We start from the raw sequence: 17,062 nt of genomic DNA, 5'->3' as shown, positions 1-17,062 counted from the left end.
CTTTCACTCCTATATCCGAATCAGATGTGGGAATCATTCAGATGGAACTCAGAATATTGGCTGTATTACTAATCAGATTGAGTCAGAGAACGTAGCTTGACCAGTCAGGCTCCCTAACATTAGATCCACGTGACTGAGCAGGGAGCACCTGATTCTGCAGAGACAGGCTCTCACTTAAAGGAGGGAGGGCACGGGTGAGCCAGGCGAGCTCACTTTTTTCTCCCAGTCCTATCAGTCAAATAAGTTACGCTTCTCCCTTGGGAGAGGAATGCATGGAGAGAGGAAGAGAAGCAAGGAGAGATATCCTAGCAGAAGTTCTCCCCACATGGAAACATGGAGGAAATGGGAGGTGCCTCCTAAAAGCCTAAATATTTACTATTACTAGTATTCCATTTGTCAGCTTTCCAGATTAAAATGAGGAATCTTGTACAGGAACCTAACATGACCATGTTTTTCTTTCGCTGCCCCACTTTCCCATTCATAAAGTTAAATAACCTAAAATATAATTGGAAGCATTCAGATTGGTAACTAGTTTTTAAAAAGTCAGCTTCACAAGTCTCAAGCCATTTGGTACTCACTCAGCAGTGCTAAGCAGTGGTCTTGTGGCTGGGAGCAGGAGTGCTCTCTCTGGAGCCGGTGTCAGGTGGCCCGTGCGGAATCTAGGTGGGAGGAGTTCTGCTGGCCTCATGGGTCGAGGGGTGCCTCACACACTGGGAGAGGTCCCAGGACTGCAACCAAATGGTTCGTGGCTGTGGTTTTCTCCCAATGTTCAAGATAGAACAGAGAATGAGTTCCGGCTGGGCATGCTGCTAGTCAGCGCTGACTTCTGTGAGGTCGCTGATAGCTTAAATAGTAATACAGGCTACAGCCATCTCTTTCCCATTCCATTCTTAACACCACCTCTAAGCTGTGTGGTAGGAAGAGAGGGTCCAGAAGGTTGGGAGTGTGGGGGGAGGAGCACACCAGACGCAGGCTGCTCTGTCCTCTTCTCTGATACGCTGCCTCCCTGAGAGGGGCTGAGACGGGTGGGATCTACCTTTGGTTGACTTCCCTTCCCTCTAGTAGACATCGGGGCTTGGCAGCTCCTCCTGGAGATCCCGACATGTATTTCTATCGGTCCAGCCATGCTGGTATTCTTTTACAAAGAAATCTGCAATGTCCCTTTTTTGATTTCTTTTCAATTCTATAGAACTCTCCCATTCCTGCAAAGCTTCCTGAGCCAGTGAAAGCCAGTGAGGCAGCTGCAAAAAAGACCCAGCCAAAGGCCAGGTAAGAACTGCCCGAGTGCACAGGCCCCGCACCAGCTGCCACGGTGGCAGGGCAGGGTGCCTGGTGATTGTCATGCTCCCGTGGCCAGAGGTTGCGCAGAGCAGGAGAGCAAGCTCTCTTCCGGGGAGTGCAAGGAGAAATATAATGGAACACAGCAATCTACATCTGAAAGAGAATGAAGAACTCTCAGCTGTTTCTCTTGCTTGGGGAGAAGTACGGGGGCATTCAGAGATGAGGCAACAGCCAGTGTTAAATAGTGCTAAAAAGAATGTCCTACACAGGTGCCCTGGTCTTCACGTAGCCTGGTTCACCACCCTGGTCCTTCACCCCCCTTACCTTCTTACTTTCTGTGGCCCTGACCACATCAAGAGAGTGCTGGTCAAGGCGTGGACTCCGTGAACGGCAAAAGAGCTGTGGGTCTTAGCTAATCACAGTCCATGTAACCTGGGGTCTTCCAAGAAGCAGATGCCAAGAGAGGATTGAAGAAGCTAGGATTTTATTTGACCATGAGAGAAAATAGGGAGGCAGCCAGGGAAGCTGGAAGAACCATCAAAAGACGAGGTAACTTGAACCCAGAGAGAGGAAGGAAGAGTGGGTGGAAGTGACCTAAAGCTGCCACACAATTTAAGGAAGGTTCACCAAAGGTGTCAGGGAACCCTGAAGCCAGAGTCAGCTACCAGAGGAGCCCCTATGTCCCGGGAACAGGCCTACTTTAATATCCCTGTGGCTGGGGTAAAAGGCCGGGAGAGCCTGTGAGAAGCATGGCCCCAGAGCGAGCATGGCAGTGGATTTCAGGAGCACAGCAGCCGGGGTACAAGGTGTTTGCACCCCTTGCGAGCTGCAGGTCTGCCGGGCACAGCCTCGTGGCCGCCGTGCTTCCAAATGGCAAATTCTGAGGGTAGTCGAAGAGATGTTTATACCTCTTTTTTCTACCATGTTCCCATGGCAAGGAGACATTAGCCACAAACTATCAACGAAGTACTCTAGATGGGAATATGTGAATTTTAATAGAACGGTAAAATAATTTCTACATTTTAAAACATTCTTAAATGTTTATGGAATAAATGTAAATGCTGATGTGGCTTCAAAAGTAAGGAGACTTTCATTTTTCACAAACTTAGCAAACCACATTCATGTTGTTACTTTGTGGTTTGTTCTTACCTAAGTCTGCCATGCTCGCCTCTGGAAATTGCTTTTGAGGCTGATTTAATTAGCTGAGTATTTGGGGTTTTGGCCATATTACTCTAGGCCCAAATATAGGAGGTACCGAGGCTAAACAAGGATCCATTCCCACAAAGCCCCTGCATTTATAACAGTGACGATAACTGGCACCATTCTGAGTGGTGCTGTGTTGTGTCAAATGAAGAGAATCGTACCTGTGCCATAAGGCAATAGTGAACATCGGTGACTGTGAAACTGTTCTATAAACTGTAGAGTGCCCATGCTGTTAGTTTGTATGGCTCCATAATGCTGCGAGAATACACAGACCTTGCAGCCAAGAGATTTGGGCCTAAGGTGTCCAGTCTGTAATTTACAGTGATTTCATTCGCATTACCATATTTGCTCCCCAGTCCTAAGAGGTAAGTTTTTCTTTCTAACTCCGTTTTTAAAGTAACCACTCTTCATTGAGGCATCATGTATTCCAGATACCATAGGAGGTTCTTTATATAAACAAGATGTCTTTATTTTCCTTGAAATAAATCTATGAGCCATTGTTGTTCTTGTTTTACAGAGGAGGAGACAGACTCAAAATTGTAAGTGGCCCAAGGTAATCAATCAATATGTGGTATAAAAAAACCAGTGATTCCAGCATCCATACGCTATTCTGTACATTAAATGATTTGCCCACAAACACATAGAAGTGACAACTTAGAGCCAGATCTCCTGGCTTCAAGGTCTGTATTTTTTCACAGCATATTGAAGGCTATACGAACTAACATTTTGAGCACTCTACAGTTTATAAAAATGGTTTCACAGTCATTGATGCATTTGATGTTCGCATCTGCTTCATGATGTATTATTTTCTCCATTTCATACAGAAAGAACCCAAAGCTCTAAGACAAGGTAAAATGACATACCTGTTAGCACACAGTTAGTGAGGAACCCAAGCTCAAATATAGTTTTCTCTGACTCCAAATTCCTTTATCCCTAAGATGTTACCCTTAAGAGAAGTCCATCCGGGGGCGCCTGGGTAGCTCAGTTGGTTGAGCGTCCAACTCTTGATTTCAGCTCAGGTCATGATCTCAGGGTTGTGGGATCAAGCCCTGAGTTGGGCTCCATGCTCAGTGCAGAGTCTGCTTGAGATTCTTTCTCTCTGCCCCTCTTCCTACTCATGCACTCTCTCTCTCAAATAAAAAAAAAATCTTTTAAAAAAAAAAGAGAGAGGGAGAGAGAGAAATCCATCCAGTGTGGAGATTCTTAGCATTTGGTTTCTATAGACATCTGTTCAACTTTCTCACCATTGGCTATATTTTTCTTACACCTTTCTCTTTTTCTCCAGCATTTGTCCTGTTTTCCTTCCTACCTTCCTTCCCCAGGTTATAGCCTCCCCAAATATGATACAAATATGATAGCTTTGATATTATAAGTTTTCTACCCCACACAACAGCATCCCTCTAGAAGGATTCCAGAGGAAAGTCTCAGGGTCCACAGTGAACATTCCTTGGAAATATATCATGGGGAAGGCACATGGAGGCAATGCCAGACATATTTTGGAAATAGTCACAAAGCTTGTTTATTATTTTGGCCATAATTTCAGTCATACTCCCTAATGTGTGTTTTCAAAAGAGCACTACTCTGGTCTGAGTTAGGTGGCAGCCAGCTGCCTGGACTGCTCTAAATGAACGGAAGTTATCACAAGGAATGAGTAGACCACCCAGCAGTCCTCCCTATATTAATGTGGATTCGATTTGGCAGTTCTGCCCCACACCCAGGCTTCTTCAAGCTTATCACTCTACCTTCCCTACGATTGTAGCCATGACCTCACGGACCTTATTCCAGGCAACAGACGAATGAATAGCCAAAGAGAAAGAGAGACAAATGGCATACCCTAGCTATTTCTTAAGGCTTCTGGAAACTGTCATATAACAGTCTGCCTTCCCATGTAAGGCTAGAACTTAGACACATAGCCACACCTGATTATAAGAGAGGCTGGACAATGTGATTTTTACTCCGGGTGAAATCCAGCTAAATTTTTTAATTGGAATATATTTTACATATAACATTGTATAAATTTAAGGTGTATAATAGTTAAAAATTTCATTACCCTGAGAAGAAAGGGAACATATGTATTGGAGGAGATGGATCCCTATCATATTCCCCAAATCCTTTATCTTGAATTATTTACTTATTCCTTCTAGTTGCCTTCTTGGGTTCACTCATTTACGTGCTTTTTTTTATTGTAGAGAGACCATTTTGACAACTAGTTCTAACCAAGTTTGAGTTCCCTCTACATTGAAAAACACCTGTTTCAAACCCCTTTCCATCATCACCTAAAGTGTATTCTGGGAAATCCTTGGAAGTATTAGGTGGAAGGGTCCCAAGGTCAGGTAAGCTAGAGAAACGTTGCGTTCTCTGTAGGGCTCTCTTCAAAGTTCTCCATGCACATTCACACGTGAAAAGTTCTGCTGGAAAGAAATGTGCTCGATGTGTTTTGATTAGTTTGTTAAAACTTCTTTCCCACCAACCCTTTTATCGTAACATCTAGTAACACATCACATCCTGTGGAATACCCTTTGACAAATGTCGATTAAGCAGATCTGGAAGGTTTGGATGAGCGTGGAGGGGAAAGCCAACCCATCAAGTACTCTGAAGACTATCTGTCTACCCCCTCCCACTCTCCCACACGTTAATGTGAATCTGTGTTTCTCCCCCTTCCTTTTCTAGACTGACAGATCCCATTCCCACAACAGAGACTTCAATTGCACCCCGTCAGAGGCCTAAGGCTGGGCAGACTCAGCCCAACCCAGGAATCCTTCCTATCCAGCCAGCCCTGACACCTCGAAAGAGGGCCACGGTTCAGCCCCCACCGCAGGCTGCAGGTCAGTAACTCAGTTGGTTTGAAATTTGGTACACCTCTTTGTTATCCCGGACATTAACAGAAGTCTCGGGAAGCCTACTTTTGCTTCAGGAATGGAACCCAGAGGCACATAAGGAATAATGGTTTGCCTTGAAGAACAGGAGGTGAGCGCGCATTGAAATTACATGGCATGTGGCTGGCAAAAGGGAAGTCCTCTCACTGGATTCTGTGGGGGACCTCCAAGACCACTGAAACCTGATATCTCTATTTTTTCTAGTCTTGGCCCTGATTTTGTGCCTTGGTCCATTCATCCCATGCCTTCCTTTTTATTTCATATTCTTTTCTTGGCCTTTAAAGAAACAAGACTGTCCTCTTTTTGACACCAAGGCATTGTTTCTTTAATACTCTGTCTTCTTAAGTATCTGTTACCACTCAGTTTTTTGTTATTCTGGTTCTAATGAGATGACTGAGTTTAGAGGACCCAAATTATCAAGTAACTGAACTTAGTCATCACTTCCCCTACCAGGAAGCTGCTTTTAGTGAATTTGGTGGTCATCTACTTATCGCCAGGCATCTAGACTGGGGGTCGTGTGACTTACATGTAAAACATCAAAGAATGCTTTTGTCCTGAAGTTTAAGTGCAAAGATTATATTTGAATACAGTAGCATCAAAGGCCAGTTGAATATGGAGATACTCAGGTGCTGACTAGAGGAGTAATTGACTAAATGGGATGGTGAATAAGGGAAGACTTTCTGAAGGAGACAAGCATTGAACCTTGTTACTGAACCTTGTTTTGAAAAATAAGTAGCACATAGTTTAGCAAGAAGAAGATGCAAAGACAGAAGCACACAGCTCTTGGGATTATCTGTCCATTTATCACCCCCTCTTTATTTCTTTGGCAAGAGAAAGCAGGCCATTTTTGTTTGGAAGAGTTTTGAACCCTTATATGAAGTTTATTCTCATTACAGGATCCAGCAATCAGCCCGGCCTTTTAGCCAGTGTTCCCCAACCAAAAACCCAGCCCCAACCCAGCCAGCCTCTACCACAGTCTCAGCCCAAGCAGCCACAGGCTCCACCCACCCCACAGCAGACACCGCCCACTCCAGCCCAGGCTCTGCCCACTCCAGCCCAGGCCACGCCCCAGCACCAGCAGCAACTCTTCCTCAAGCAGCAGCCACAGCAGCAGCAGCAGCAACCTCCCCAGCAACAGCAGCCAGCTCCCCAGCAGCCCGCGGGCACGTTTTACCAGCAGCAGCAGCAGCAGCAGCAGCAACAGACCCAGGCTCAACAGGTAAAGTGTTCAGTCTGACCCTTGCTTGGTGTATCTGGGGCAGTGATGCGGAAAGGTCCCGTGGGTACAGGTATCCTCCTTGAGAAGCCCTGGGAAGACAGGGAGCCATTAGACATTGCATCATTGCTTCTCCCGGAACTAAAGACTAGAAAGCATTGAATAGTGGACCCGTCGCTGGGCTGCTCACACCCCTTTCTTGGGCCACGGGGACTTCTTCACCTAATGGAGGAAGCTCGGCAAAAGAGGTGTTTTTAGGGACTCTTTTTCTCTTCTCTCTCTTTTTTTCTAACACAATTGTACCATTACCATACTAAAAATAATTTCTTCTTATTATAAAATATCCAGTAATGTTTAACTCTTCCTGATGTCTCATAATTTCAGTTGGCTTGTTCGAATCAGGTTCCAAATAAGGCCCACATGTTATATTTAGTTGTGAATCTTTTTTCTTCCATTACCTTTTTATATTTTTTTCTACATTTTTTACTATAAACGTATTCATTTTATAATGATTGACATATCTTTTAAGTCCCCTTTTATTCATAGTGCCCTCTCCCTCTTTCTTTTCCCTTCGCCATTTAATTTTTTGAAGAAACTGGGTCACTTGTCCTGTAGAATTTTCCACCTTCTGGATTTGGCTGATTGCATCCCTGCGGTCATTTAATATGTTCTTCCATCCCCTGTGTAAACTGGTCATTTTTGAGGCTTGCTCAAAATTCGATTCAGTTGGATAGTTCTTTGTTCTTCTGGTCGCATCACTCAGGAGGCTTATAAAGTCTAATGAGACTTTATATCTTCTTAAGGCTTATCAATATTAGGATCAGTCGGTGAGTTTGGTGTTGCTGTCTGATCCATTCATTCAGTGTCCCTGATCAGTTTAGCAGCAACTGCTGATCATTTCCTAAGTCCATTCACTCATTAGGGATGGCAAGATGGTGATAGTCTAGCCTTCCCTCTTTACTTAGGGGCTGGAATTTTTCTGTGAAGAATTTTTCTTAACTATTTGATGACCCTGAGTACTGTTTACACAGAAAAGGCAGAAAAAAACGCTTGATTCTTTGCCTGTGTTTACCAGTTTTCAGAATGGGTTTGTTCCTAGTGTCATCTAAAGGTGAACAGAGGTTTTTGATTTGTTTTGTTTTAGTATCGTCATGAATTCAGGGATCTTTATAATGTGTCCAGACATTGCCGTTTTTGAAATTTTATTTTGATGCCTAAATTGCCCCAGCTTTGGCCAGCGGAAGTCTCTTCAGACTGGCTCCTAGGTCCTTTGGTGGTGACCCAGCCATCTTTAATGCTTTCCTTGCTATTTATTGTAACAGGCCATTCCAGGCTCACTCTGCCCTTGACCTGGATACAGCCATTTCTCTGAAGGAGCTCCATTTCCTTTTAAAAATGGTATTTAGAGACCACAGTTTGGTGCTAAGGATACTCACTTGCTAATGGGTCAGTTATTGTATTTAGGCCTTTTCAGTGGATACTTGGGAAATGTATTTTGTTTGTTTTGTTTTGTTAATGGAATATGCACTATGAATCTAAATTTATGTTCTTAATTCAGAATTGTAATTATAGGATTTTTGCTTAACTCCTTGGATTTTATATTTGAATTTTTCTAATCTGAAAATCTTGATTCCTAATAACATTAACATAATCATTTAATTGCTTTATAATTTCAAGATAATAGTGCCAACACGAGTACTGGAAACAGTGTAAGATTTCTTTGCCCTTTTCGTTCTTAGAAGGTTTTGCTCATTCTTTTCTGGAGAGTTTGGCTATCCATTTGAAACACAGGTTTATTTGTTTCATTTTGCTTTTGATTTATAGTTACTGCCAACTTTTGGGTTAATTTTGTTTCATGAAAATATAAAACATTTACAGAGCTTCAAAGTTAAATCTGCAGAATTCTGCCCCCTCCATCCCATAATATAGAGGGAGCCCTCATTCCTGTTTACAACTCGAGAGGATTCCCTTTTAAGGATACATAGCATGGTTTATTCAATCAGTGTCCCCTCTTGATAAACATTTGGTCATTTCCAGCATTTTGCAGTTATAAATAGGCAGCTATTTATTGACATCTGCTTCTTTGCTAACCCTTCAAACTTTGCCACAGGAGGCAAACAGTATCCCCTCAGTTACCTCTACAACTAAGTAACAGTGTTTGGGATGTTCAAAGACAAGATCTTGACCTTTGTTAATCAGTAGGCCCTTGTTTGACGTTTGTGTGTGTGTGTGTGTGTGTGTGTGTGTGTGTGTGTGTGTGTTTAGCAGTGCAGAGTAGACAGACAGATAAAAGGAATCCCTATCCGTAGACAGTTTATAAGAGAATATAACTTGAAAGAATTGGTTACCAATACAAGATAAAATATCAGTAAGTGTGGTAGAGTGTACTGAACATTTTGAATGTTTAAAGGTGGGACAGCTAATAAGAGAGAGATGTAGGGAAGTAATTTTCAGAAGGGCTTGAATGGACTCTTTATAGCTGGCTTAGCATTTAGGTTATTTTCAGTGTCATTACTGCTTCATCCTGTTCATGGAGTGAAGCATTTTAATCTTCGCTGCTTCCAAATCCCTTTACAAGAGGGATTACTTCTGTGATTGGGAGATCGTTTATTAGCTTCTGTTACCCTCCAGCATGGGAAGTCACAAGGTGCATGGTCAGATGGATGCCCTCAGGCTTGCCATAGAAGCCCACCCGGAAGCCAGGACGCGGTGCAGGAGGCAGCCCAGCGCAGGGGGTGCAGCCTGGCGGTGTCACGTGCTGTCAGGTTTCTTTTAATGCCCCGAGGGTCCTCCCTTGCCTTTGGCTTCAGACTGGGCTTGCTTATTCCTGAGACATTTGTCTTTTGTGGAATACCGTTCTGAGACAGGCTTTCTTCCCCTCCTCCTTTTTGCCACTTCTCCGGCTCAGTTTCAGGCAGTACACCCAGCAGCCCCGCAACCAGCCATCTCCCAGTTCCCGGTGGTGTCGCAAGGAAGCTCTCAGCAGCAGCTGATACAGAACTACTACCAGCAACAGCAGCAGCAGCAGCAGCAGCAGCAGCTGGCCACGAGCTTGCACCAACAGCAGCTGCTGACTCAGCAGGCCGCCTTGCAGCAGAAGACCGCCGCGGCCCCGGCACAGCAGCCACAGGCGCCGCCCGCCGCAGCCCCGCAGACGCCCGGGGCCCAGGAGCCGGCGGTAAGAGCTGGCCAGGCTCGGCCAGGGCTCCGCGAGGGCTCGGCCAGGGCTCGGAGCGCCAGAGCAGGAGAGCGTGCGGTGAGGGCTGCCCAGAGCCCGGGCGGGGCTCCTGCATTCGGGCGAGGCTGCTTCCCCAGGCTTGTGGTTAAAATATTTGATTTTTTTTTCTTGTTATGCCTGAGGTCAAGATGAGGTATTCTGTAAAAGGTAGAGTTTAAAAAAAAAACGATTCTAGGCTACTGATGAAGATGAGTGTTCTTTTTTATCACTCTAAAATTAGAGTGGCAGAAAGAGCTGCTCACTATCTCCGTGCCAGTGTTGAGCAGTCAAGGACCTAGGTAGGGTTAGAGTGAATCCCTTTCCCTTCAAGGGCCAGTTTGACCTTTGTGGCCTTTCCAGTCTCTGGAGGTTTACGTGGATTCCCGCCTTTACTCTGAGTCCTGATAGGGTTTTATTTATTCTTGGTCTTGGACAACATTACCTCATTTAAATCTACCATGTAGCGGCCTTGAGGGCCCTCCTTGCTGGGACCATTTACTGTGACCCAGTCCTCCAGGCACCAGAGCAGCTGAGTACTGGTTGAGCCGTCCTGTGCGTTTAGAAATTGGGCATCCACATACTGGCTGACGAGAGCGTCAGAACCCCTCATTCCTCTCCTGATTGAGCCCTACAGCTTCAGCATCCTCAGGCACATTGTGTTTGGCCTGTATTAAGTGCTCTTAATTCTGTACTCGCATATTTCTGAGTGATAGTGAAGAAAGTATTATGGTGATAGAAAGACATTTTACATATCCGGCCCATAGAGCATCGCAGCTACTCTCTTATTCCCAGGGAAGTCCAACTACTAGATGAATGAAGGAAAGGTAAGAAACTATCTTTCTGAGAATTGATTTCTAATAGAGTCTTGTCGCCCATCTTAAATCAGAAAACCATCCCTTCGAAAGGAAGCAGTGCCGTAAATAGATGGTCTTCTTTGAGCCTCAGCTAAGCGTGTGTTCAGTGTCTTTACACCTTCGTTTCTGAAACAACTCAGTCTCCCCGCAGGCGTGTGGTAGACAGCTACTCTCTGTATTTTTAACACGGACGAAGGTTCCTCTTGTTAACGGAGTTTTTAAAAAAATTATATGATGTAGGTAGTTGAGATCATAATTATCTAGCTTAGTCCCTGCGTTTACTGGAATTGGAAACTAGGCCCAAGCTAGAAAGGGATTACCCAAGACACACAGACTAATAGCAGCAGAGCTGGGGAAAGAACCAAAGAATCCTCATCTGTATTCGAGGATAATAATAACAAATGCTCATCCAGGGGGATGAAATGATCAATAACCATTGACTACATTTCTTACAAGGTTTGCCTTTGCTGTCCCTCTCTCGGGAATGAATTATAAACCTTCTCCATGCTCCTTGGCTGAAAACATATTTTGAGCACTTTGCTCCAGGGTAGTTCTTTGAGGGGATGGAAAAGAAACAGGAGCAGAACTTGCTTCAGCCAGGAGCCAGAGAGCTTCCCAAATTTGACCCATCTCTTTGTCTGGTGACCCTTGGCAGGACTTACCTAGACAAACAAGTGAGTGAATGTAAAGAATACCCTGCAGCCATCTTAAAGCAATAATCTACAAAAGGAAAATGGCAGTATGCCGTAGATGTTTATTATAGCCTTATTAGTAACAGCCAGAAGAATCAAAGTAACCTAATTGTTCAAGAATCCAACTGTGTAGCCATTAAATGGTTATAGAGTGTACAACAATGTGAAACACTCATGAGGTAATGTTGAAATTATGGGAAAAGTATGTACTTGGAAAGGAACTTAAATATAAGATACCAAAAAGATAAAAACAGTTGTATTAGGATAGTGGAATGGAAGTCTGGGTGGTCCCCCCCCCCTTTGTGTAATTCTTGCATTCCTGAATCTGACTATAGTCCTTTTATAATTATATATTTTGTTCTTTAAAACAGTCTCTAGCAAGACCGACATCTGAGTCTACTTTGATTCTCCTTCCACTGTGGTTTGTCTGTCCCCCCCTTCCCCTTCCTAATCCCATCTTTGGAGGAGACATGATGGTGAAGCGAGGGACTTGGAGTCTGTGCTCTCTAAGGTCCCTTTTGACTCTCATATTCTTAGATTTGAAATGGAAATAAAACTGCCTGACGTGGTCATGGGGAGTAGCCGAACGGATTGGAGCGGTTTTGTAGTAGTAGATTGCTGTGATGGGGTGAGGTGTCCTCGTGATGGAAGTGTCTGTCAGTACGCTGCATATGGGGATAGGTTAAGAGGAAGGGGAAAATGTTCTCTAAGTAGTCTGGACTCTTCAAAATAAAGGGACTCAACAGTGAAGTGTACCCTTCTCAAAGCAATGAATGTCTAAACTCCAAGAAATAAGCTAATCTATTCTGTCTGTAAAGCCATGGTGGTACTGGCTCTCTCTGTGGGTCCTGGCTCTGGGTTGGCTGTTGCAGGTACAGCCCTGGGCTCCTGAAGGAAGTTGTGGAGCTGGAGCTCTGGTCTTCCCAGGCATCCCTCAGAGATGCCTCAACTGCTTTACCCTCTGACCTTACCCTGACTGATGTTAGAGCCTTGTATCATTCGTTCCGTTGGTGAGTGGTTGTGTACTCATACGTGCACATAACTTGCCTCAGTAAAATTCAGCATCTGTGTCAATACAGGGACAGAAAATCTCAGGCTGGCAGCGTCCTGACCCAAGTAGCTGGCCCCTCTGGTCTCCTTTCTCTCTCAGGACCTACCTTCAAAGGCACCGAATGTGAGAGCCGAGCTACAGCGTGGAGGGACGTCTTAGTCTGAAATGAGACACTGGAGGGAAGGGCTAGGCCTTTAATATTGTGAACCATTTTGTTTCTGAACTGACAGAATTAAAGCATGAGGTAGCCTTCTTAATACTATTTTTGTTCATCTTTCTGACATAGCGCTTTGTAGGTTGTGACTGATGCTTGAAGTCTAACCATGTGGCCACAAGGATGTTCCTACCTATTTGTTTTTCTGTGGTGACAGTTTGTTCTGCCTTCTGAAAATGGCCCAAATCTCAAGAGCCTTGTGTTAGTAGATCGATTATCATCAAGGGCTTTTCAGATTTTTTTCTTATTTCTTGTTCTGTTCTCTGCCTGGTTCTTCAGTGCCACTTCCAAACAGAAGGTGGGAACAAGTTAATCCCACTGCCTCGATGCTGTACATTTTCCCAGGGGAGCCACAGAAATAGAATCTCGCAGACCCATCTTACCAGTGAATTAAAGAGCCTTAATAACAAAACAAAAGAAAAAGAAAAGCACTACCATTTATGAATCACAGTGGAATCCTAATTTATTCCTAACCAGTAGTCCGAGCTATGTCAGAGTCAGGGGTCTCTTAGCAGAAATTTTTCAGCTCAGATGTGTTTAGCGAGAGGTGTGCCTTCATCGGCTTCTGACTGTGGTGGTGGATTGCTTAAAGCGCGCCGGAGGGATTCTCAGTGAGTTCCTACGTGACCCCGGAAGCAGAAAGCGGTCCTGTAGGATACAGTCTTGATTTTGGAGTTAGCAGTAGCTTCTACAATCTTGCGCTCTGGGCTGTACTATGCATGGTTGCTCTGTGTATCATTGCTGGTGAAGTCTGAAGCTTATGTGTAAGCATCAGATAAATACCATACCATCAGTCCCGACGTTATGGCTCACATCGTCAAAAACTGTTTTTTTCCTTTCTGGGTGTTACTGGTAAATTCAGCCACTTGAGTCCCATGTTAGCTCTCATGTGGCATTTTTTATTATGCTTGTCTATTTGTTTTTCCTTTCCCTTCTTTTTGGAACACTTGCCTTTTTTTTTTCCTAGCAAATTCAAGCCCCAGTAAGACAACAGCCAAAGGTTCAAACAACCCCACCTCCTGCCGTCCAGGGGCAGAAACTTGGATCTCTCACTCCTCCGTCATCCCCCAAGACCCAACGTGCTGGGCACAGGCGGATTCTCAGTGACGTAACCCACAGCGCAGTCTTTGGGGTCCCTGCCAGCAAATCAACCCAGCTGCTCCAGGCAGCTGCAGCTGAGGCCAGCCTCAATAAGTCCAAGTATGTGGTGCTTCCCCTTTCTCTTTTTCACTTTTGTGGGCCAGGGCTGCTGTGGGCCACTGCTGTGTAGTTCTCTGCATCTGTATAGAGATGTGCGTGGGTATATATATAAAGGTACGTGTGTGTCTGTGTTTACTAAGAGACTGAATTTGCCTGTGGTACATAGACCATACTGATTTTAAGAAATAATGCCATACTTGCTTTCCTGTTTCCATTCTCTCACCCATTTCATGTTCCACAGGGTATTTTTTAAAATCTTAGTCTGACCAGCTCTCTCTCTGTAATGAAAATCTTTCATTGGCTCCCTGTTGCCAGTGGGACAATATCTGAACTCATTGGTTAACAGACCAAAGGCTGTTGTATCGCGTTGGTGGACTTGTCATTCTCCGTCTTTGTGGGCACTCTGTTCGTCCTCCGCCCTCTCCCCGAACTGCCGCTCTCCTCCTTGTCCACCTGGGAAATGCTTATTTATTCATCAAAATCCATGTCAGAGGTTACCTTTTCTTTGACCTCTTGGGTGTCATATATAAATTTGTCTGAACCTTTTGGGAGATTTATCACATTATATTATCATTATTTATTTGTGTATCCGGCTGAACTAGCCTGCAAATTCCTCCGAGACAAAGACCATGTCTTTTTTTTTTTTTTTAAAGATTTTTATTTATTTATTTGAAAGAGAGTGTGTGAGAGAGAGAGAGAGAGAGAGAGCACAAGCAGGGGGAGCAGCAAGCAGAGGGAGAAGCAGGCTCCCCTGCTGAGCAGGGAGCCCGACGTGGGGCTCGATCCCAGGACCCTGAGATCATGACCTGCACCAAAGGCAGTCGCTTAACTGACTGAGGCACCCAGATGTCCCAACAAGGACCATGTCTTAACCATTGTAAATCCAATGACCATCTCTGTGCCTGAAATAAAGTAGATTGCGTTGAGTGTTTGCTAGGTAAATGCAATTCAAGACCCTCAGCTTTCTTGGAACCATGGATTCTATAAAGTTAAAAATCTTTAAGTTGTTAGTTAAATGCAAAGGGCATCAAGAGAGACTTTAGAAGAAAATTAGGCAATGATACCTAGAAACACAAGATAATGATAGCTGTCTTTATTTCTCCTTAACTGTGATGGTGACCACTCATGGTCGCCCTTCATTCTATGTGTGCTAGATCCTGACAGATGGGAGGCAGCCTGAAGAGGCATCAGTCCTAGCCACTCTGGGGTCAGTCATTGTGGATGTTATGGTGGGCGCCATAGGAGGCACAAGCCTAAGAACGGTTTGCTTTGGGATTCTGGATTGAGAGGACTTGCAGATGAGACCAAAAATCTAAGCAGGAGATTAAAGAAGTAGTGGGAGATAATGGATTGTGAAGGAAAGGGTGACATTTATTTCACACAGTGATAAAAGTATCTGTGGAAACTGTACAATTGCCGTGGAAAGCCCTTTTAGAAAACCACTGCGGAAAATAATGGTTTGACTCAGAAAACAATTTGATCTCAAAATAAAGAGAAAGTAGATTGACCCTTTTTCAACTTTTTTCATTTCGTGGGGGTGGGAACCTACCTAGGTCTGCAACCACCACTCCATCAGGCTCTCCTCGGACCTCCCAGCAAAACGTTTCTAATGCTTCAGAAGGTTCTACGTGGAATCCCTTCGATGATGACAATTTCTCCAAACTCACAGCTGAGGAACTGCTGAATAAGGACTTTGCCAAGCTGGGGGAAGGTGAGCAATTGGTGTCCTTCTGTGATTCGTAAACCCTAACTCTAGAGGGGCATGCGTGTGAAAATGTAGGGTTTTGTCTTTCCTTCCCTCAAAGGCTTGACTTGAAGTTTGAGTGCAAATTGCTTTGATGTCAGAGCACGGACATCTTTTTGTCCGCCAGAACTCCTAGCCTGTTGGGGGCGGTGGCAAGGAGAGTGGGACAGTTTTAGGGAAGATTTGGTAGCATAGATCAGGATGATACTGTCAAGCATGGTCATTCCTTGGAGGCGTGTGATGGTTTTCTTATCCTTTGTGTGTTTATTGTCCCAGAAAGTTGTAACTGCTTACCCAGGAGAGAGTGTGCCCTCACATGAACTTTGAATCTTGGACTATGGTCTGAGTTCTGTAGTACTGTTGACCGACTGTGGAGAGGTGATCAAATAAATAGAAGGTACCATTTCTACTCTCAAAAACCCACAGTCTAGGAGCGCCTTTGTGGCTTGGTTGGTTAAGCATCCAACTCTTGATCTCAGCTCAGGTCTTGATCTCAGAGTCATGAGTTCAAGCCCCGCACTGGACTCCACACTGGGTGTAGAGCCTACTTAAAACAAAACAAAAAAACCCACAGTCTGTTTTGGAAAGGTGGGACTCATACACACAGACCCTCATGCACACTTTGGAAAACAACAGCACGCCCTGGGAAAATTCTTCAAAAAGAGTACCTCGGCGTTAGACAAGAGCACGGGGTAAAGGAATGATCAGAACCGAGTGAATGATAAGAACTTTAACCATGTCTTTTAACTTTACTCTAACTTTTGTTAATCTCTTTTAACTTTAACTATTATTTTATAGATACGTTTTAAAAATTTATATTGCTTTCTTATTCTTTTAAGCAAAAAATAGGGTATAGGATTTAACTCTGACAGACCACTAACTCATTGTCAAATTATTTCATTGTTAGGTATGCCAGTTGTTGTTCTAGAATAAACAGAATACCTTCGTGGTCTATTGAAGGCTCTAATACTTTAGCACTTGATTAAGAGACTCCCAAGTTTTAAAATTCTTGTGTCTATTTTTCATAATTTCTCGTCTCTCTTCTGTCACATTAAACTGCTGCCATTGTGTCTGTCCCTCGTCGCGTCTCACCGCTGCCGCTTCCCCCACGCCCCCTTCTCATGTGCTCTCCTGAACTGTTTCCAATGTGGGAAACACATTGCCAAACTCAGGAGAATTATATAAAAACAAATAGATTCAAAGTAAGGACTGGAGGCATTCTGCCTGAGTAACGTGCTTGAGCTTTTGGGCTCTAGCACCAGCCATCTCTTTTGTTGGTTATTTATTTATTTATTTATTTGAAAAAGTTTTTAACTGTGATAAATATACAGGGGCGCCTGGGTAGCTTAGTGGGTTAAGCGTCTGTCTTATGCTCAGGTCATGATCCCAGAGTCCTGGGATCGAGCCCCATGTTGGGCTCTCTGCTCAGCGGGGAGCCTGCTTCTCCGTCTCCCTCTGTACCCCCCCTACTCATTCTCTCTCTCTCTGGTGCATGCCCTCTGTCTCTCTCAAAT

General features: G+C 44.3%; 1 protein-coding gene across 10 annotated transcripts in view; it reads left to right on the top strand.

Moving 5' to 3' along the window:
* AAK1 (AP2 associated kinase 1) overlaps positions 1-17,062 on the top strand; it is a 163,290-nt gene that overhangs the window by 110,234 nt on the left and 35,994 nt on the right. For 9 of the 10 annotated variants that reach the window (XM_044377535.3, XM_026483910.4, XM_057309409.1 and 6 more), the window contains exons 10-15: positions 1,190-1,269; positions 5,155-5,309; positions 6,257-6,579; positions 9,485-9,754; positions 13,572-13,804; positions 15,358-15,515. In XM_044377535.3, coding sequence (XP_044233470.2) covers positions 1,190-1,269; positions 5,155-5,309; positions 6,257-6,579; positions 9,485-9,754; positions 13,572-13,804; positions 15,358-15,515 — 1,219 coding nt within the window. The remainder of the gene's footprint in view (positions 1-1,189; positions 1,270-5,154; positions 5,310-6,256; positions 6,580-9,484; positions 9,755-13,571; positions 13,805-15,357; positions 15,516-17,062) is intronic. The other variant, XM_057309408.1, reaches the window with a different exon arrangement.

The sequence above is a fragment of the Ursus arctos genome, unplaced genomic scaffold (assembly GCF_023065955.2).
Source record: "Ursus arctos isolate Adak ecotype North America unplaced genomic scaffold, UrsArc2.0 scaffold_8, whole genome shotgun sequence".
NCBI lineage: Eukaryota > Metazoa > Chordata > Mammalia > Carnivora > Ursidae > Ursus > Ursus arctos.
The sequence above is the reverse complement of the archived record's forward strand: the minus strand, read 5'-3'. Positions and strand labels throughout refer to the sequence as shown.